The 23,580-nt window shown below is 33.6% G+C and overlaps 1 protein-coding gene across 1 annotated transcript; it reads right to left on the bottom strand.

The window, feature by feature from the left end:
- Positions 1-1,241: 1,241 nt before the first annotated feature.
- LOC114258343 (vestitone reductase) lies at positions 1,242-8,659 on the bottom strand. Its single transcript, XM_028198306.2, has 4 exons — positions 8,375-8,659; positions 3,566-4,090; positions 1,753-1,948; positions 1,242-1,498 (listed from the first exon to the last, which is right to left on the bottom strand). Exons 1-4 carry the CDS (start codon positions 8,505-8,507, stop codon positions 1,357-1,359), a joined length of 996 nt encoding a protein of 331 aa, XP_028054107.2. The 5' UTR covers positions 8,508-8,659; the 3' UTR covers positions 1,242-1,356.
- Positions 8,660-23,580: the final 14,921 nt, after the last annotated feature.

The following is a 23,580-nucleotide window of genomic DNA, read 5'->3' as shown; positions in this document are numbered from 1 at the left end:
CAAGCAGGCTATGGAGGACTTCTAAGAGATAAAACTAGCTCCTGGATATGGGGATACTATGACAAACTTGGCTAGTGCTCAAACTTTGAAGCAAAATTGTGGGCCATTTACAAGGCCTCACCATAATTTTCCAAAAAGGATTGATGGAGATATAGATTAAAACAGATTCTGAACAACCCATCAACCAAATCCAAAATGGCCCGAGCCACAACTCCCCATACAAAGCCATCATTGAAGACACCAAGTTCTTGTTGAGGAGGTACAAATGCTATCTGGGACATGCCTTTAGGAAGGGTAACAAAAGTGTGGACAAATTGGCCAATATAGAAGTAGCACAAGATGAACGCTTGGTGTTCCTTGAAGATCCACTTGAGAAAGTGAGAGCTTTGGTAAACGATGATATGACCAGAGTTAGTGTAGTGAGGGATTAGCCCCTAGTTTCTGTAATCGCTACTTTAGACTCTTGTTTCTTGAATTTCTGTTGAATCAAAAAAATGAAGGCTGAAGTGTTTATAAATCTCAAGTTGGACTTTTGGGTTTGGGCCTTTAGGGCACCACAAGTTTTGTAAGGAGAGTAGTTATGGACAAAGTTAGGTTAGAGCCAAAAACAACATGTGCGTGCACCGCCGTTGCCAAACCAAGCCGGGTGCGGGTGTGGGTTGGATTGTTGCTTATTTTTGGACCAAAAACTTTTGAATTCTAATTCAATTTTTTTGAGGTAAAATTCGAATTTCAGATTAATTTTTTGCACCAAATATTTTTTTGAAATTCAAATTTGAATTCCAACAGTCTTCTTCGAATAGGTACCTCTCCGATGAATTGGTACTTTCCTCCGATCATGTCCCTTCTTCATGAAATTTCTATTCAAAACGGACCAGTGCCAACAAGCCTATTTTCTTCTTTTTGAATTCCTCAAGTTTCTGGCATTTTTTCCTTGTATTCTTCATTTGTGTGTGTCTAAAATTTGTAAGCTCAAAATATAGTTTTGGTTCTTTGTGCAATTAAAGAATGTGTTCTCTTCATTTGTGGTAATTATTGTATCCTAGAAACAAGACGTCCATTGTTCTTAAGCACAATTGGAGTGGACAAAATTCTATCCTAAAGACACAGTGTTCAAACACTAGTCTCAATCAAAAACGTGTTCCTTATCAATCTGCATAAATTCTGTAAGATTTTATTTTGTTATTTATTTCATTTATTTGATTTACTTAAATTAATTTTGCCGAAATTATGCCTACACGTTTTTCCAATGCAAATTATTACATAAATAGAAAGCATTTGAGGACATAAAACAGAGTGTTTTAGTTTGCAGCATATGTAACCTTATTCTATTTTAAGAAATATGTGAAACAAAAACTAAAGAAAACCCTTCTCTTTGCAGCATTGAATCGCTCCATCGTACATTTCTTCAAGTCCATACTTATACTTGAACCCGGTATCCAGGAGCTTCTTTGATGAGAGGTCGGGATATTTGAATCCTCCAACGTCCTTCAAGGAACTGCAGAAAAACAAAAATGGTGATCACTCACATATTTTTTACAATACACCAAGAAAAAAAGATCAAGAAAAAAATGCAAAAATTAAACAATGCTAAGATTCTGAAAAAGTTACTTCAAAGTTGCTGAAAAAATTAGTTTGTGTACTAGATTCAGTAAGTTTGAATCTACACTACACATTTCATTTTTTAGCAACTTTTCGAACTACTTTTTCAGGTTCCCTAAGTTTTTTCAAAATTAAAAAAAGTGAACTTACTCGGTCGGGGGGATTTGATATTCTGGGTACTTGGGTGACAGAAATTCAGAGATCTCTTGAATTGTTATATTAATTGATGAACAAATATACCTCCCTTTAGCATTAGGGCAGTCAAGGAGGAAGATATATGCACTGGCTACATCATCTATGTGCACCATTGGTACTTTGTTAATTAACTTGTACTGATTCTGGTCACCTGCATATATTGGAAGACATGTAAAGAACATATACGGTGCATTGACTTTATTTATTTACTTATTTTTATAATCAGGTGTCTGAGCCAGTTTATGCACACCTCGACTAAATCACAGGGCCCTGAAGTTAACGACCAAACAAACTTCTAGCGGCACTAAGGTTTGGGATGTTTGGCCTTTGTGGGTTTTGAACCTACAACCTCTTGGGTGTCAGTGTAAGAATTTATTCCCAATTAGGCTGCCATTAACTATATTTCATTTGGTTTGTGAAAAATGAGTTGAAAGAGATTCAGACATATTGACTAGTATGAGCTCAAAATTGGTATTGTGATCCATAAAGTTTTGGGTCATGGTCCATCTTAGTGTGTTCATTATTTGAATATATATGATATGGAGGTGTAAGATTTATTTTAAGTTATTTGGATTCCTAAATGGGGGGCCCAATGATTGTTTTATTTAAATCCGGTCCCATCTCCTATCCTATTTAGGTTTACATATACGTATATATATGTTGATCAAATGATTGTCAGTTCCATTGAAAGATAACGTAAAGATTAAAAGGAGGAGGGGAAGAGTCGACACTAAAGTTTTCCAATTGTGAAGACTACTCTTCGATATCTTATGGTGATTATGAGGTTAAAAGGAACGAATTTAATTAAATTTATTTTAATTGTTTTGTTTAATCAGATTAATATTTTATTGTTTTAATTCTTGATATAGATCGTGTAAATTTTACAGTGAATCCTTTGGTTGCTTTCTCCATCCACTAAGCCAAACCCCTCGGGGTTTATACAAAGCATGACTTAATCATAATATATAAGATTTCATGGTCTTCCTCAAATGTTTCAAAAAATGCAGCAGTGAAATATGTTTGGTTGTGCTTTCGTTCTATTTTCATTATCTGAAAAACATATAAAAATTGGTTTGGCGAAATGTTTTTTTTCAGAAACAACCCACTTTTTAGAGAATATTAAAGTTGTTTTCAAAATTTTCAAAACTCAAACATATAAAAGTTTTAGGACTAAACTTTTTTATCCATGAAAGTGAAAAAAAAAAAAAAAAATATGCCTTAAAAAAGAACTTTTAGTGGCAAAATTTTGAAAATATCGATAAAAATGTACAAAAACTAAAAAGATTTACGATCTCAAAAGGATAATAATTTATAACTAAATATCTAATTTCATCGCAAAAGTTGTAACAATGACACTTTTGACAACTAAAATATTTGATCCTTAAAACTTAATTTATTATAATATTAGTGAAACCTGTCTTTCACACAAAAATGTAAATAACAGGCATTTTTTGAAATTCCCAACGTTTTTGTTTTCAAAAACATAAAAAAAACAAACCAATGAAAACAAAAGCACAATCAAATAGTTTGGGGCAAGTTATTTCGAGTAAGAACTCCTTCTTTAATATTCTCTAGACTCTAGACTCACTCCAATTAGTTACAATACTCGAAAGAATGAGTTGTTAGAAAAAATAAAAAATAAAAATAAAAATAAAAATTACAAACAATGTCACATAATTGAAACAATGGATAGGCTCCACGTCCAATTATGTCGATTTTATCAATTTTTTCTGTCTGTAGCAAAAATGTTGTAAAAAGTGACACGTACCGAAGATCATAGCTAGCGAAACGGACACTGAACCGGGGATATGAGGGCAAATGAAGGGACCATTAACATAAGATGGAATCACAGACACAAGATCCAATCCATGCTTTTCTCCAAACTCTAGAGCTGCTCTTTCAACCAATGTCTTGGAAATGTAGTAAGAAGCTCCATCAGGATTCAAAGATCTAATAAACTCTGTATCACTCCATGCACTCTCATCCACAGGATCCAAACCCATGTCGTTAAATGCAACAGCAGATGCACTAGAAGTGTATACAACTCGTTTCACTGTCTTTGAATCAAGGCATGCCTTCAAGATTTTTAAGGTACCATTGATTGCTCTCAAATTTTTGACTTCTTCTGGTTCTTTTCCTTGAAAATCAATCGGGTGAGCGAGATGAAAGACTCCAATGCATCCTTCGATGGCCGCAGCAAAAGTGTGTGGGTGGTCAAGATCCGCGTTGAAAATTTTAAGTTTTTTTGATGCGCCGGGTAGGTTTGTGAGGAAGCTGATGTCTTTTTTGCTGTCTGGGCAAAAAATTACATGCAGAAAAATGTTAGAATGACCTTGCATACACAAATTGGTGTGAAAATAACAAATAGAGAAACATAACTAAGTTGATTTGAACTCTACTTTGTAGGAGAGAAAACTAAATTCAGCTTTGAATAATGCAAAACAAGAATAGCCCCATGTTTAGCTAGTCCATATCAAACACCAATTTGTTATAGTTCTTCTCATCAAAATCAAAATGGTTGGTAAAATTTCACACTACAAATTTGGAGTGTGTAGTGTAAATTCGTCTCTCCCTAACTTTTACCAGAAATGACCTAACAAACACTAAAAAATGGTAACATTTTTTTTACCACATACCTTTTTAAAGTGTGTGCACAGTGATTTTCCCAAGAATGTAATTAATTAGAAAAGGAAAATTACAATTTACACCTCTAGTCCCTATAATTTAGTTTTTATACTATTTTGGTTTTTGTAATTTAAATTTGTTAAATTTTGACTTTAAATTTTTTATTTTGTCTCAAACTAATACAATTGATTCCAATTGTGAACATTTTTTTGGGGGCAAATTTGCACATGAATGGCATGTGTCAAATTTTAAATTTAATCAATTTAGTGATTTAACTTCAACCAATTCACTGATTATTTTCGTCAAAAACCCTAATGACCTTATTAATTAGACTAAATTAGCTCAAAATCTAAAATAATGGGTTAAAATTGAGCTAATTAAAACTATAAAGACTACAATGACACATCCAACAAAATGTTGGGGACTATTCAAGATTTTAAAAAACGGTCGCAACCGTTACGGAATGCCATTACGTAACGGTTGTAGTGGTTACCGCCACCCGTTACGGCCGCTATAGCGATAGAACGGAAATTCACATGTGTAACGGCCGTTTCGGTATTACGTAACGGCTGTAGCAGTACCGTAAAGGCCGTAACTATTCGATACACACCGTTACACTTTTTTATAATATTCTGAATAATTTCATTTCCAAAAAAAAATAATAATAATAAAAGCTTACAAAAAAACAAAAAAACAAAAAACAAATACTCAAGTGATCCAAACTCAAAGAAAAAATCTTATATGAATTTATTTTCTTTATAATTTTTATTTCATTACATTAGCATGTAAAATAAAAAATATATAAATAGTAATTGTATTTATTTTTATAATCATTTTATTTAATATTTAATTATAAATATTTTTTATTTTGTTACTGTAATGTGTTGTTTAAAAAATGTTTTTAAAAAAATCAAAAATATTTTTTTGTTTATAGTACACTTTTTATTTTTATAATCATTTCATTTAGGGGTTTTTTTTTTAAGGTCCTTGATCTTATGATTTTATAGCATAAAGGACATCAAATATTTCTATGATGTCTAAAGTCCATCAACAATATTTTCATAATGTCTAAGGTCCCTCAACCTTGATCCAGAGAAATTTCAGTCCAGAGAAAATTGGTCCAGAGAAATTTCAGTCCAGAGAAAATTGGTCCAGAGAAATTTCAGTCCAGAGAAAATTAGTGTAGAGAAAATTGGTCCAGAGAAATTTCAGTCCAAATTTCTCTGGAAAATCTAATTATTCTCAGAATTTTATGCAGAGGGAGCCACACATACACCATGCATATTTTTGGTGAATGTTTGTGCACTGATAATCAAGAAATGTCTTTTTTATCTTGAAGAAGTTTACGAATGATTTTTTTTTTCCCCCTTCCCTTTTATCACTTGATGCAAGTTCTTCCCAATTCCTAAGAAAAAAAAATGTATTGGTTGTAAATTCAAAATTCTTTCTACCATTGTGTTTCGTATACAATTCGTGGCCTTTATATTTCCGCTTCAGTCTTCCATTAATGAGAGAGTTCTGCAACTTCTTCAGCGCCGAATCATGACCATTGTCATCATCTCACGTCACAGAGAAAATTGGTCTAGAGAAATTCTGGAAAGAATTTCTCTGGACCAACCCTGATAAAATTTAGTTAAAAAATCAGAGAATTTCTCTGGTTTCAACCTAGAGAAAATTCAATTCAAAAACCAGAGAATTTCTCTGGTTTCAACTTCAAATGAAAAAAAAAAAAATTCAATTCACAATTTGGAACCTGGAATGCTTAATTTGAAACCTAGAGAATTTCTCTGGACTAGCATTGCTATTGCTTGTGGTGAACCCAACACAACTGCAATTGTTCCAGCACTTTTCCATACAATCGCTAATGCTTAAGCCCGAATTATCGTCACGGTCACTGGATTCGGCCGAGTTGGAAGTGAAGGCTCGGAGCAATAATGAGATGAAAAGGACTTTTACTTGACTACTTTGCCTCTTGTAGAACACAGAGATGCTGAGGTTTTGAACTCTAGGTTTATCTTCTTGTTCGACATCTTCATCAACCTCTATATCAGTAACTAAACAGCACAAATGCTGCACAAACTTTATTACCAAGAAACAACAACAATACCAAAAGCACACATGTACAAGAACACATCATTTGTGTAGTTGACAGATATAATACAAGCTATAGAAGGGGAAATTGAATCAGTTAGACTCAACTAGTCAGAGAAAATTCGATCTAGAGACTCTAGACGAATTTTCTCTGGACTTCACAGAGAAATTCTAGTTTACAGAGATTTTCTCTGGTCCAATTTTCTCTGAACTTCACATTTCACAGAGAATTTCTCTGGTCCAATTTTCTCTGAACTTCACATTTCACAGAGAATTTCTCTGGTCGAATTTTCTCTGGACTTCACAGAGAAATTCCTCTTCCATTTCTTGTTCTTTTGCATCTTGCTTCCCAGATTGATCATCACACTTGTTCATTGTAAGGTGCAAATCTAAAGCATTAGGGACAGAAGAGTAGGGAAAGTGTATGAAATAGACTGTAAAAGCTTGACGGAATAGTAGGGAAAACAGGGGATGATGAATTAAAATGAAATTGAAGGGGTTCAAGAACTTGAAACCCTAGAATGAGAAAGTGTATGAAAGAGGAGGAGGAAGAGGAACCTCGTTGATTATCGCCCTACATGTCCACAATTCCACTTCTTGGAGACCAATTAAGCATTCGACGAACGATGAGAGTGATGATTCATCGCCGATTGCATAGCAGCTTCGCAATTGGAGTTTCTTGAGCTGTTTACAACTCCTCCAGAGCCAACTGAGGCCGTAATCGCAATGTTGAATCCCGGACAAACCTAGGGTTTCTAATTGAAGTTTGGTTTCGGAGTTTCCGATCATTGAATCGGTCAAATTGAGTTTGCGTAAATCGAATTGTCCAGTGTTGAAGACGATCGAGAGGTCTTTCAGTGAGTGGAAAGAGATGAGCCAGTGAAACTTTCATCTGATATATGTTTAGGGACCTTAGACATCAAAAAATAATTTTGTGGATCTCTTCCATTACGAAAAGTGGAAGAGGGACCCTAGACCGATTTTCCCTTTCATTTAATACTTAATTGTACATAATTTTATTTAGTTACCAGTAAGTTGTCTAAAAAAATGCCTCAACAAATTTTTTTGTTTATGGCACAATTTTTATTTTTATTAATTGTGAATATTTGTGAATATTTTTTATTCAATTAGTTCAAGTATTGGTCAAAAAAAATTTATAAACATTTAAAATCAATTATTCTTAAAATCATTAATTATTGAAATAAAATGTAAAAAAACTCATTTTATAGTGATTTAAAAATATGAAATATATTGAATCATTCTTAAAAATTAACAAAAATTGATCAAAATTTATTTTAAGCCCTAATAAATGTGTTCTAGAAAAAAAAAATATGCGTATCGATAAGTTTTCTTCAAATTGTGCGAAAAAAAAAAATTACGATTCCAGTCACCACAACCGTTAAGCTATGACCTTTATATCCCGTAACCGTAACCGTTACGGTGACCACAACCGCAACCGTTTTTCGAAATCCTGAGACTACTAAAATTTGTCCAAAATTATATCAACGGCCAAACTAACATTTTTTATTTTTTATTTTTTATGATCAAGTATCCAAACTAACTTACGCACATCTCGATTAATCTCAAGAGCCACGTAAAGCATTCCTCCACATGAATCAGATAAATCCAGGACAGAGGGGGCGGTCGTGGCCCCATGGCAATACAGTTTGCCAGAACAGAATTGTTTCCAACAGCTTTTTACACGTAAGAATGACATTCTATCCTTTGCAGTCACCTTGATCTTGAACTGATATATAAATTTGACCCTCAAATTCAACACGATCATATTCATCAAAATTATGTAATATATAGTCAATCTGTAAGAGAAGCATGGGTTCGAGAGGGTAAAAAAACAATTTACCTGGGTAATTTCTAATGGTAGTGTGAACTTTATAACCATGTTGAAGAAGCTTCATGATCACCCATGATGCAACATACCCAGTACCACCTGTTACACATACAATACCCTTATCATCATCATCACCCCCTTCCATCTCTCTTCTCTCTCTCTCTCATGTCCAAGATGAATCTTATCTATACTACTATTATATAAGAGGGAGCTGTTGACTTCTACAGTAACTGAGGCTCTCTTTTTCAGTTGTCCATTTTGCCCTTCCTTTTGTGATGAAGTTTGCACAATGTTTTTGAAAGACCTTCTGGAGTGTTTGGTAAATTGAGTGTTTCCTAGCGAATTGTGACCGTTGGATTAGCATCTACTACGATGATCGTTCGATTTTCATCTATTAGATATTTTTCACTTATTTCCATCCCTTATTAGGGGAGTGCTTGGGATGCAATTAAAAAAAAGTTGACTTTTCGCTAAATAAGCCAAAGGTTAAATTTATAAAATTAAAATTAAAAATTTATTTTGTTGCAAATGTTAAATTTTGAGATATTTTTGTTGTAAGTTTTTATTTATTTTTCCATTAGCCGCCCTGTCCTTGACAATTTTGATCTAAACTAACCCTAGAAATGTTCTCTGTTTGGCTTGATTTTTGGAATAAGTGTTTTGATTTATTTTTTTTCAAAATTAGTTTGACCAAAATAAGCATTAAAAATATTTTTTTTTTAAAAAAATTATATGAAAATAATAAGTATTTTTTAATTTTTTTCATTTAACTAATCATTAGTATTTAAAAAAAAATAAATTAAAAACCTGATTTTTAAAACCAAACTAAATAAATTATGTTTAGAATAATTTAAAGCTAGATTTGGTGCATCATAATTCATAAAACATCTGCCTTTTTTATTGATTCCTATGATAAAAAATCATTTTTAAACAAGTGTAATGCCCTCAAAATAATGACATTAAACCCATCAAGTAAGACGTTCATTGACGTATGAAATAACCACATTCTTCTATTCATCATAGTTTCATTACAAAAATATTACATGTTAACAACAAAAGCGAAATGCCCTACAGGCTTACAGCTTTCCAAGTTAACACTTGGTTAAAACAAAAGAGTGCTAACTCATCTACACATTAAGCCCTCGACTTGAGTATACATGTAATACATCAAAAAGAACTAAAACAACAACAATCTGCTCGCCTCTAGCCTCCCAAGCTATGACCTTGGAGGTGACATGCTACCTGTACCTGAAAATGATATTCCCATATAGGGTGAGCCACAGCCCAGTAGAAATACACTAAACCAACCATGAACAATGACTAAAAGATTAGTAATTGATAGATGGCCAACACTGATACATCCACATAAATCACATTTTATGTCATCCGACTTATGAGTCCAAGTTATTTTTCATTTTCCCTTTTTCAACAGATATGCATATTAGCTCTATCATCATCTCAACAGATATGTATAACAACAATATCCCACATTCACAGATAAGCATATAAGCTATATCCACATTCTCAACAGATATGTATAACAACAATATCCCACTTTCACAGATAAGCATATAAGCTATATCTAGACTTCACAAAGATAAGCATATGAGCTCTATCTTCACTTCTCTAGACAAGCATATGAGCTGTATCTACGGAGTTCATCCCCTATCTTCTCTCAATACTATCTGGTTTAGAGGTACATCCCCCATCTTCCCCTAAACCGTGGAGTACATCCCCCATCTCCTCCTCTACACATAACGTATACAAACACATTGATTCTATATACAATCACTCAATACATACAGTTAATGTATTCTATCAACCGTCAAATTTCATGACACATTCCATTGATTAGTTTCCGTTTGCCTAATCATCATGCATTGTCTACAACAATCACGACTATCCTCCACTGATAGCCCAAAGCAATTATTTCTAAACAGAAAATAAATGCACAAATGGATATTCAATCAACATTTCAATTCGGTGTGTGATAAACAATTCAACTACACCCTTTAACCCCATGCACTCCCAATCTCAACAATTCCATTTCATTTCCTCATTTCTCACAATTAATTATCCCAATTAATCAACCAATGTAATTAGGTCATTTTCCATAATTAACATTTCAACCCTTAGGTCCCATTTTCATCAATGATTCAACATTTATTTCATTCCTCTATACTAAACATGCATCTAGGTTTATTATAAATAAAACCCCAACTTTTGTAAAATAACACAAAAGCCCCAAACTTTCACAAAATTACCAAACCAACCCCAACATCTCAAAATACCAAAATTTAAAGACAAAATCCATAGAGAGGAGTAGGATATCCCTACATCAAATTCGGAGCCCCAAGGGAGAAGATGACAAAACCCAACGTGCTCCAAATCCCGAAATTTTCAGATTAAAATGTAGCCCTCGACGATCAATAACTTTTTTGTAAAGGCCAAAGATGAGTAAATCACTCATACTAGATCAAAACCTAGAGAGAAGGTAGAGTTCTAGAGTGAGAGGCTCAATAATGGTGTTTTTGGAAAAGTAGGAGAGAGAAGAGAAAGTGAAAAAGTGATTTGAAAAGTCAAAACACGGAACTTAAACCCAGTCGCCCCGCTCGAGCGTCAAACACCTCGCTCGAGCGTCACTCACAGACTCCCGCTCGAGCGTCAACAATCCCGCTCGAGCGGAGGATACACACTCCCAGAACTTTTACAGAACCAGGTCTTCGCTCGAGCTTCCAGCTCCCCGCTCGAGCGGCACTCACACAACCCCGCTCGAGCGGCCAACTCCACGCTCGAGCGTCCAACACTGCACAGGAAATACTGGATAGGTGAAATTCCCGCTCGAGCGCCAGAACCCCCGCTCGAGCGGACAGGTCAAAATCTAGGCAGCTAGTTTTGGTTTCTAAACTCAACCAACCTGTAACAAACCTGCCCAACACATCCTACAACTCAAATACGAAGTAAAAAGAATGTAAACAAGATAATAATCAACTACTAACATCTACGGACACATGTCTGGATCACTGTACAACAAGGGTAAATCCGGGATCACTATAACAAGGGTTTTTTTTTTTTAGGGTCCCTGTTATTAAGACTTTATAGTATAAAGAACATTTAATATTTTCATAATGTCTAAGGTCCCTCAATTTGATCCAGAGAAATTCTGTCTAGAGAAATTTTCTCCAACCCAAAGAAATTCTCTGTTTCTCTCCAGAGAAATTTCGTGGCCGAGTATTTCAAGCTTCCTCTCAAAGTAAACTCTCTTGATTATGAAGAAGCACACACCCTTTAGCAAAGAAGATCTGAAACTCTATGTCCTTAACAAATGCCATCATAAACAGAGAAAATTCAAACTCTATGTCCGTACCAGAAAAATTCAAATCCTTTACCAGAGAAAATTCAAACCAGAGAAAAATCAAAGAAAATTGAAACCAGAGAAAATTCAAGGGTAATCCTGAGAAAATTACCAAATTCAGAGAAAATTCAAAAGTAATCCAGAGAAAATTGCCAAATCCAGAGAAAATTCAAGAGTAATCTAGAGAAAAATTAAGAGTAATCCAGAGAAAATTAAGAGTAATCCAATTGAGCACCAACTCACTGAGTTAACTCAAATCTAATCTAGAAAAAACATCATCTACGAATCAATCACCACTATGGTGAGGACAGAGAGAAAACTCAATCAGCATTGAGAACATTTAGAGAGAGAGAGAGCATGTGATTTATGAACAGAGACAGATGAGTAAGAGATAAGCAAGGTGTAAAAAAAAAAATGGGAATTGAATGGGAAAGGATCAAAAAGACAAATCAGAGTTAGATCGAAAATGACTGATCGAAACTCTGAATCTACAAATAAATTATGAAATGAAAGTAGAAAATAACAGTTTCTTACTGTGTATTCAATGGCCGGCGTTCAAGAGAGAGAGAGACCTTGCCGAAGAAGATGAGCGAGAAAGAGTCTCCAAACAGTGCCAACTGTTTCAGAGAGAGATAGATATATATATAGTTTTAGAGAGAGAAAGTAGAAAAAAAGTGTGCGTTTGTGTGAGAAGATGACTTCATACAGTCTCGATTTTTCAGGTTAGAATAGAATTGGATATCAAATTTATCTGTAGGGACCTTAGACATCATAAAATAATATTGTGGATCTCTTCCATTACTAAAAATGGGAGAGGGACCTTAGACTAATTTTTCCTTTAAAGGGGAATTTTTTTTAAGGTGCCTAATAATAGTAATTTAGAGGATAAAGGACACCAAAAAAAAAGTGATGCATTAGGTCCTTGAACAACATGGCGCGTACTTTTAATTATTTCGTAGACCAAAATACCCTTCACAAAATCAACACAGAGACGAAACTGATTCCGATGACTGAGTTCCATTCCAAGCATCCAACCATTTTCACAAACAAGAGAACTGCAGAACTAGGGTTTCAATATCGTCTTCACCATCGACATTAGAGCTTTGTTATCTTCTGCAAAAATCATTCACATTCCTTCCTCACAAATTTCTCTGACTCCGTTTTCACTGTTCATCGTCATCTCAGTTCATCTTCGTCACGTCGCATCTTCATCTCAGGACATATCAGCTCGTCATTAAATTTTCATCGTAACTCTGGTAAGTTTTTCTACAATACAACTAGATTTTCTCTGGAAACACAGTTAATTGCATTTTATATTAACCTTCCATAAATTAGGGTATCAATTTCGTAACAAAAAGCTATATGAATTTGAAATTTTTTTATTTCTGTGTGTTTTGAACTTATTCTTGAACATGTTTGTGTGATTTTATCTGTAAATTTCTCTGGCATTTGAATTTCTCTGATTTTTGCTTGATGTATGTTTCTTCTTTCAATTTTCTCTAGCATGTTTATTTTGAAGAAAGCTATTTCTCTGTGTTTTCATCTTATCCTTGAACATGTTTCTATGATTTTGTCTATAAATTTCTCTGCTTTGTAAATTTCTCTGTAGTATGTATTTTTAATTGGAATGTCTATCTTTCTCTAGAATGTCTATTACTCTCTTGTCTCTGTTTAAGTTTCTCTAGTATTTATAATTTTCTCTGACCACATCACTTTCTTTCCTTTTGTGTCTCTATCATGTTTAATTTTCTCTGATTGTGTATGTAAATTTGTCTGGCATTTTAATATTATAGACTGGAATGTATGTTTCTTCTTTGAATTTTCTCTGGCATGTTTATTTTGAAAAAAAAATTATTTCTCTGTGTTTTGATCTTATTTTTGAACATGTTTCTGTGATTTTGTTTATAAATTTCTCTGCTTTGTAAATTACTCTGAAATATGTATTTTTCTCTAGAATATCTATTACTCTCTTGTCTGTGCCTAAGTTATAATTTTCTCTGGCCACATCACTTTCCTCTCTTATGTGTCTCTATCATGTTTAATTTTCTCTAGTTGTGTGTGTAAATTTCTCTAGCATTTTAATATTATGGACTTGAAATTTTCTCTGGAATGGAAATTTTCTCAAGAATGTGTAATTTTCTCTGGTGTGTTTATTTTGTTCAATTCTTGGTTTCAATGTGGTATAATTTTCAGTGGCATGTTTACATTACTTTGTTTATTTTATCTTGCTAATTGTAGAATGGAAATTTTCTTTGGCTTGCCATGTTTACTTTTTCTCTGTCATTCATTTTCTGTGCTTGCTAAATATATGTTTCTTTTTTCAATTTTCCCTGGCTATATTTTACTTCTATATGTAATTTTAACTACTATTAAAATTTCTCTACCATGTTTATGATGCCTTGTTGATTTTCTTTGGCAATGAAAATTTTTTGTGGCTAGATGTATTCCACAGGAAAACAATTAGCCACCATAGTTTTCTCCTTTATGTGTAATTTTCTCTGACATGTCCAATTTTTTCTGGCATGTTCAATTGTCTCTGGGATTTAATGTTGACATCTTTATGTTTTCATCATTGTCCAGAAATGGCAAAACATAAAAGCAGCAAAACACCGAAAACACCAAGCAAGAAACAAAAACTCTCTCAGTCTTCTTATAATCTAAGACCAAAAACCAGCAGCAAAACACCGGAAACACCAAGCAAGAAACAAAAACTCTCTCGATTTTCTTATGATCTAAGATAAAAAACCAGCAGCAAAACACTACAAACTCCTTGCCAAAACACACAAGTCCAAGGTGATGAAGCAACTAGCATCAAGATAAGTACTCCAACTTCAATAGACTCAAGCTCAAGGGGGGAAAAAACCTGTTAAACTCCAAAGAAAGAGAGCTCACTACAGCATTCAATACCGATCCAACCACTCATCTGTTGTCTCCTTTTTTCAAACACTTAAATTCAATTCAAACCAACTTGTAGAGCTTCAAAAGACCCCATTCTGGTATTTGATCCAAGCTCTAACCACTGGAAGGATGGATCCCAGGAAACCTAGAAAATCTGATGATGATGTAGTTGCAATAATCCAATGTTACAATGAAAAAAAAAAACATTCACAGTTGGTAAAAAGAACTTGACCTTTACAACCGATGGCATCACCTTGATTTTTGGTTTGTAAGGGGGTAAAAGAGCCATGTCATTAAGATACTCTAAAAAGCCAAAATCTGCATTCCTAAGGAGAAGATTCCAAAAGGACAAAAGGCTCACTGGTTCTGTTCTTAAAAATGCCTTGGTCAAAGCAATGAAAGGCAAGCAACCAACTGACTTTAAAGATGTAGCAATCATTGTTACATTTTACTTGTGTCTCACTCTATTTTTTGCAACAAGTGGGAATTTAATAGGGTGGATTTTTATAAAGTATGTGGAACCTCTTGAATCAATGAAACAGTATGATTGGCCAGAAGCAATCACATCAACATTGATTGATTCTATCATAGCATTGCACAAAACTCCAGAAAAAAGTTGCGGGGTGTGTCATTGCATTGCTGGTAAGTATAATATCCATTCAAATTTGCAGTTATCATACTTACAAATTTGTGTGTTTAGCAAAATTTAATTACTTTAATTTTCATCACAGTATTGGCTATGTGAACATGCAAATATCATTGACTCGGAAGACAGTACCACAACTGACTTCCCAAGATGTGCCAAGTGGAACTTGCAAACCTTGACGAAACAGCTGCAGAAGACACCGGTCTACTCTCTTGCACCTCGACAGGTTAGATTTCTATCGCCACTGAAATCTCAGTGAAATTCCAAAATTTCTCTGACCACTAGTTTGTTTCCCTCCTTGTGCTTTGATTGATTGAGATCAATTTTCTCTGAATTATCAATTTATGTTTCTTCTTTGGTTACCACTGGTTTATTTCTGCCATTGTAATCAATTTTCTCTGCAATCCAAATTTCTCTGACCACAGTTGTAACACATTAACTTATACGCCCTGATTGATTTTCTCTAATATCTGAATTATGTTGGTTGTTTCATAATTTTCTCTGGCCCATAAAATTGTTTCTCCTTGTGTGTAATTTTCTCTAGCCCATAACTTATGTGCCTTGTATCTTTGATTAACACTGTTTATTTCTACCCTTCTAATGAATTTTCTTTGGAATCCAAATTTGTCTGACATAATTATAGTAAAACATTAACTTATATGTCTTGATCGATTTTGCTCTGATATCTAAATTATGTTGCTTGTTTTATAATTTTCTCTGCCTCATAAAATTAACTCATTGTCTGTAATTTTCTCTGGCCCATACAATTTTCTTTGAAGTTTGTTTCCCATTAGTATCATTTAGATGAATTTTATTTTCCTTATTTGAATTTTTTCTCTCAGTGAATTTTGCAACATTTCTCTAATAAAAGAGCCTCCTGTTACAGATAGATAACAAAGAGCTAGTCAAAAATCCTTCAGAGGAGTTCTGTCTTGGTAAAAAGACAAAGAAAGAATCAATAAAGGCAATTGTCAAATTCAAGGAGACATTACAAGATTCATCTGAACAAGGAGGGAATGAAGAAGCAGAAGGCAACATAGAAGAACACGAAGCTAGCAATGGACAAGAAGATCAAGCAAGCAGTGGAGAAGCAGAAGTCGGAGAAGAAAGTGAAGAAATAGAAGCAGAAGACAAAGAAGAAAATGAACAGAAAGAAGAAGACAGTGAAGAAGAAGATGAAGGCACTCAATCTAAACAGCAAGAAGAAAACAATGAGAAAACTGATGAAGAAGAACATAATGAGCCAATGGACCAACATCGTGATAGCATTTGTGGCTCAACAATGCATCAGCCTCAAGAATCTGAGGAATCAAATGATGTCCAAATTGCTGATCTACGTCAAAGACTAAAGGTACTTTCCAAATCTAAAATAGAAGAAAAGAGAAATTGGAATGAATTACTTGCAGAAAAGGATATTGCAATAAGAACCTTGACATCACTTAACTCAGAACTTCAAGAAAGAGACAGCACAATCTAAATGAAACTAAGGATGTTGGAGGTTCCAAAAGAAGCTGATACAAAAATAATCCAACAGTTAAGGTATTCAATTTCGGAGCTTGAAAATGACAATGCTAAATTGCATGAACAAGTTCAAGAATTATCCGTCCAACTAGCAACACAATCATACCGAACACCAACACAAGTTCAACCACAAGGTCAGTGAAAATCTTGAGCTACAAAAAGTTATGTCCTTATGTCAACATAACTCAGAAAAATTTCTATTTATTATAATTTTCTTTGTCAATGGTAATTTTCTCTGGAAATTAAATTTTTCTGAACACATGTGACATTAGTTTCTGCTGCTTATTTCTATTGATTTCTACTGCTTATTTGATTTTCTTTGTCTATTTTCTTATTCGATTTTTGGGGCTTGTTTGATTTTCACTGTGTATAGTTGGAATGCAAGTGGAACAACAACCAATAACCCAACAAGAACAAATGGCACACAAAGAACAACAAAAAAAATAAGACAAAAGTCTATGGAAAGTGGAAAATATTGAATCAAATAAATTTACATATTGAAATATCATCTGTTACTTCAGAGAAATTTCACTTTTACTGATATTTTCACCATCTACAGTAAAAAAAGATCCTACATCAATGATAAAAAATTTAAAGGCAAAAGAAAGGACAGAAAAACAGCACGATCCAGAATTTCAATATCTCAAAGTTGCGAAAGTGACTAGAGCGTCTGGAAAGCAAACTGAGCAAACCACGAAAGACAAAGAAGTACTTGATGCTGATGCGTATGTCTTGCCTCAACCAACAAGCATCAGAAAATCTTGGGTTTTTCTACAAACTCTACCGATTTCAAGATTGATAAAAGATCATGTAAAAGACATATTGCAGCACATATCAAATGTGTCTGGACTTGAGTAAGTACAACAAATAAAATAGAAGATAACAAATAACAATTTGCTAACTTATATTGCATTAACAACTATTAAATCCCTTCTTTGTCTTCTTGTAGGGCTTTAATCTGGACAAGTGAGTTGAATCTCATTACTTTCGAAGACATTGGAAACCTAATAAAGCAAAAAGAAATTGCCAACAATGTAAGTTTTTCATCAAAATTTCTCTGCAATGTTCCATCAGCCTTTATAAACCAATATTACAATTATAAATTATATTTTTCGGGTGATTGATGGCTATGGAGAGATCCTTTTTGCTGACCAAATGAGAGAAAGACAACAACCAACTTCATTTTTTTTCACATCTATGAACTTAGTATGTTACTACTCTTTTATTTGATTTTCTCTGGAATTTACTTACTACTTTCTCTTGTTAAGATACTTCTTGAAGCTAATTGTGTCACTAGTCTAATTTTCTCTGGCTAATTGTGTGCATTTAAAATTTCTCCTGTCTGTATATTTCTTAAATTCCTGTCATTTCAACTTTTTCATAACATAACCATTTTTTGATTTTCTCTGACCACAGAATTTCATCAAGATGACGGAAAATCAAACTTTCCGAGTCTCATTATTTGACAAGCATATTGAAACAGCATAAAGGAACTACAGGTTCCTCCATTTCCCAATAAATACTGGGGGTAATGAAAAGTCAACACGTGGAAATCACTGGATCTTGCTTGTCCTCGACAAACAAGACAATTTATGGAGGTTCTACAACTCACTAAGGCTAAGGAGGGATAATGCAGAAGACAAATATGTCAAAGATGCAAAACAATTGGTAACGAGTGCAAATTTCTCTGATCCATCATAATGTTTATGTGATGATATTTTTCATAGAATCCCATTGATTTGTCTGTAAATTTCTCTGTTACTTAAAAATTATTTTTTTGCAGCAAGATTATGTGGAGAATTTTTTGAAAGCTTGCCTTGAAAGAGAGACACAATCATAACCCTCTTTCAAATTGATAAACTCACAAAACACAAATTACGACTTTGAGTATGTCAACAATGCTCCACAACAAGACAGTGATTCGTAAGTTTCATACAACATCTATAAATAAGATAATCTAATTTGAATGTTTCTTAAAACTAACTATACCTATAATTTGTATGCAGTCTGGATTGTGGCCTCTTTGTATGCTATATAATGAGACAATATAGCAAGCATGAACCTATCAGCTCGAAATTGTCCACACAAGACATAAGGTTGATGATGGTAGAAATCATAGAGAGATTTGTGACCGAAGTTGGCCGGTCATGGACAAAACCAATTCAAATACCTCCAGAAGAAGAACCAAAAGTGCAATAGTGAAACTAGTGCAAGGAAGACAATGTACACAAAATAAATAGGATTAACCATTCAATTTGTTTTTTTATACATTGAAGGAATAATAATGCTTGACATATATGCATATATCCTTTTTTGACTAATGTAAATCTTATACCTATCAATGGTTAAATATATATATATATATATATATATATATATATTTATTGTGATTGTCAACACAATCCACACAGAGAAAATTGTCTGCATAAATTTCTCTGGTATGATGTTACTAGAAATTCACAGAGAAATTTAACACGTATCTTCCCAAGGGGATGCTTATATGATCATATAATCTGTAATGCTTTGTATTGGTACAAAACAATCATCAAATTAAAAAAACACAAAGCACAGAGTAATTTTCTCTGCTATTTGCAAATTTCACTGGATGAATTTGAAGCTTCAAAACACAATGCCCAGATAATTTTCTCTGCTAGTGGAAAATTTCTTTGGATGAAGTTGACTGGTATTAACAAACACAATGCACACTATAATTTTCAATGCTATTGGCAAATTTCTCTAGATGAATTGGACCTCACAAAACACAATGCAAATTTCAACAAACACAATGTCTATAGTAAATTTCTCTTCTATTGGCAAACTTCTATGGATGAATTTGATTGGTATCGAGTTACTAGAAATTCACAGAGAAATTTAACTCGTGCCGTACCAAAGAGGGTGCCTATATGATCATGCAATCTGTAATGCACTGTGTTAGTACAAAACAATTATCAAATTCAAAAAACACAATGCATACAATACTTTTCTCTACTATTGGTAAATTTCTCTGGATGAATTTAAAGCTTCAAAAGACAATGCACAGGGAATTTTCTCTGCCATAGGAAAATTTTTCTGGATGAATTTGACTGGTATTACAAACCCACTGCCTATAGTATGTATCAACAAACACAATGCACACTTTCACTGCTATTGAAAAATTTCTCTGGATGAATTTGATTGGTATTATTATATACAGTGTCTAAAAAATACATTTCACAAAACAAAATACACAAAAGTAATCATCAAATGTATTATTCAATCAATAAAATGTATTATCCTCAACTATTTAACAAAGGTTCCCTGCATGTCCTCTTATTATGGCGACCAATACTCTCACAACGACTACACGTAATCACCCTTTTAAACTCTCCAGTAGAAGCAATTCTGTTCTTCTTTGGCCTCCCAGCTGGTCTCTTACTCAATGGAGGTAAAATCATAGTATCATCAATGCTACACACAGGTTTTTCAACAGTTGGAACTAGGTCAATCGAAAACGAGTATGCTTGACGATATATATCAGCATGAAAAAATGGTTCAACAAATGAATTTAAATTCTTTCTATTCCTAAAAATTGCAGCAACAGCATGTTGACATGGATACCCATTTATTTTCCATTTTCGACATAAACAAGTTCTCAACCCAAGATCAACCATAATCGAAGGAAAACAATGCACTTCAAAGACATTATCAGATGATAAACTCACATTCCATGTCCTCCCATCCAAGAAAGACTTCTCCAATACACTTTCCATATGAGGAAAGAGAACTTTATTCTATTTACTAGAGAGCAGCCTCCTATCAGACCTCATATTCATGATTTGCAACCGTATCATGTCCACCAAATTTGTTATTGGCAAGTGTTGAGCTTCTCGTATCCATGAATTGAATGACTCAGCAACATTTGAATACATCTCACCATAACGTTTCCCCTCAAAATATACATCACTCCAATTTTCATATGATAAACTTCTCAAGAAAACACTCACAACGTCTCCTCCCTCACTTTTTAATTCATTTAACTTGAAATAAAATGATGCCTTTGTTGGCATATATGCACATTCTGAAAACTTGGACACAATCGTCTCCCTAACCAAATTTGTGTTTCCACATGACAACTTATCCCTCAAATTTCTCTTTAGATGTTTAAGACAAAATCCATGAAAGCAGTTAGGGAAAAACCTAGCAATTCCTTCCACAATACCGCAATGTCGATATGATATGAAACTTATCACCCTCTATGATCCCAATACTTCACATAAATGTTCAAGGAACCAACACCAATTGTCTTTATTCTCAGCATCAACAACAGCAAAAGCTATAGGAAAAAAACCTACAAAACAAATAGGAACAAGCACATTAGATATGCGCATGCAGAGAAAATTAGAACAATACACAACCAGAGAAATTTGATACTGCCAACATCCAGAGAAAATTCACACAATGGCAACCTCCAGACAAAATTCACTTAGTGCCCAACTCCAAAGAAAATTCACACATTGGCAATATCCAGAGAAAATTGACTTAGTGACCAACTACAGAGAAAATTCACACAATTAGAATATCTAGAGAAAATTAACTTAGTGACCAACTACAGATAAAATTCACACATTGGCAACATCCAGACAAAATTCACTTAGTGGCAATATCTAGAGAAAATTCACTTAGTGACCAACTACAGATAAAATTCACATAATGACAACATCCAGAGAAAATTCACACACGGACCAAAATCCAGAGAAAATTCTCACAGTGGCCACAACCAGAGAAAATCCACACAGTGGCCAAAACCAGAGAAAAATCAAAGTGTCAAAGAAAAATCATATTCACTCAATTCCTACATGTATAGAAAATTCACATACTTAGATAAAATTAGATATATTTACAATTACTTTCATTCCCATCTTTCCCCGTCGCAGCAAGTATAACCCCTTTGTATCATCCTTTCAAAAATGTTCCATCAAGAAAAACCAATGACCGACAATATTTGAAATCAGCAATGCATGCATAAAAAGCCACGAACACTCTTTTGAAACGCTTGTTATCTTCAAAATCTAACTCAAAACGACTACCTGGATTGTTCTTCAATGCCTCATCAAAATACCACCTTAATTGATCGAATGACAAACAAGAATCCCCATATGTACTATATTTTGCTTTTTCAACTCCCAACCAACCACAGTTATAATTGATTGAGACCCCATACTTGTCTTTCATTCTTTGACAACATCTACTGGACGAGTTAAAGGTTTTGCACTTACCTCTTCAAGTATCAGCCCAGAAACTAAGCTGGAAGTCATCCTAGCATGTTTACTAGTATGAACAGCTACACCACACGTATGTTCATTGTTCAAAGTTCTTATGTAGAAAAACCCATTTATTTTTTCAACTGAAGCATATACACGCCACATACATCCCCTTGATTCCTTATATGCACATTCTGCCGTAACTCTCAGCTTGTCATTTTTAACATACGTAAACTGAAAACCAACCTCAATAGCATACTTGCATAAAAAAGTACGGAACTCAACCACACCACCCTCAAACTTTTGTCCAACACTCGTAATATTATTTCGCCAACCAGCTATAACACTTTTTCTTGGTGAAAACAAAACTTAGAGAGTGAATTCCTTTCAATATCCATCAGCCTATCACATTCACCATCCACAACATCTACCCAATTAGACCCTATTTCATCCTTTTCATCAGAAGTACTACACTTAGTAACTGAAACATTAACTATATCAACACCACATGCACAAACAACCCTAAACATATTCAGAAAATCAATATTATTTCGAACCATACAATTCGGATGGCCCACAATAGCATATGAATTACACACAGTCTCAGGTTTCAAATTCGTCCATGTTTTACACAACATGCCAACCAATTCCTCAAAATTCAATTCACATGAAACATTAATGGCAATAGTATCATTCTCATATTTGCACAGCAACAACACTGCACTGTCCATCGAAATTGAAAGAAAAAACAAGAAAAATAATTTGTTCAACATAAAAACACTTCACAAGAACAACATAAAAGTCCAGAGAAATTTCTAAAAATTATAATTTTCTCTGGACTCAAATAAAAGTCCAGAAACATTTACAAACTTATATTCACCTTCAAGATAAGAAAAACAAAATCACAGAAACTTAATGAATCTAGAGTGAATCACAGAGAAATTTACTGTTAACTATTAAACACAATCATAGAAAAAAATCACACATAATATCTGTTATGAAATTATAGGTTTCTCTGTGATTTTCACTGAACTACAAGATTACAATTTTCTATGAGTCATTCTGCAATATTGCACTCATAGAAAAATCCAGAGAAATTTACAAACTTATATATACCTTCAAGATAACAAAAAACACTGCATTGTCCATCTAAACTGAAAGAAAAAACACAAAAAATAACTTTTGCTTAGAGAAACAAAAACTTATATTCACTTTCTACAAATATATAATTTTCTCTGAGGTACAAACTGAAAGGGAGTAACAAACTTATAATTTTCTTTGAACTACAAATAAAAGTCCAGAGAAATTTATGAACTTACATTCACTCTCTCAAATTCTATTTGCATTACAAACTTCTAATAATATGACCATATGAACTTATAATTTTCTATGTGATTTTTGTTGGATTATAATAACAAACTTACAATTTTTTCTGGACTATACCAACAAAAGTGCAGAGAATGAAATTTCTTTGGTTTGAAAAAATATAGAGCAAAACTTATCATTGATCAGCATGTTAATGAAAAACAGAGCACGAAAAATGAACTCTAAACATCAA

The sequence above is a fragment of the Camellia sinensis genome, chromosome 5 (assembly GCF_055761805.1).
Source record: "Camellia sinensis isolate YWXY chromosome 5, ASM5576180v1, whole genome shotgun sequence".
Lineage (NCBI taxonomy): Eukaryota > Viridiplantae > Streptophyta > Magnoliopsida > Ericales > Theaceae > Camellia > Camellia sinensis.
Note: the sequence above shows the minus strand (reverse complement) of the source record. Positions and strands in the feature narration are given on the sequence as shown.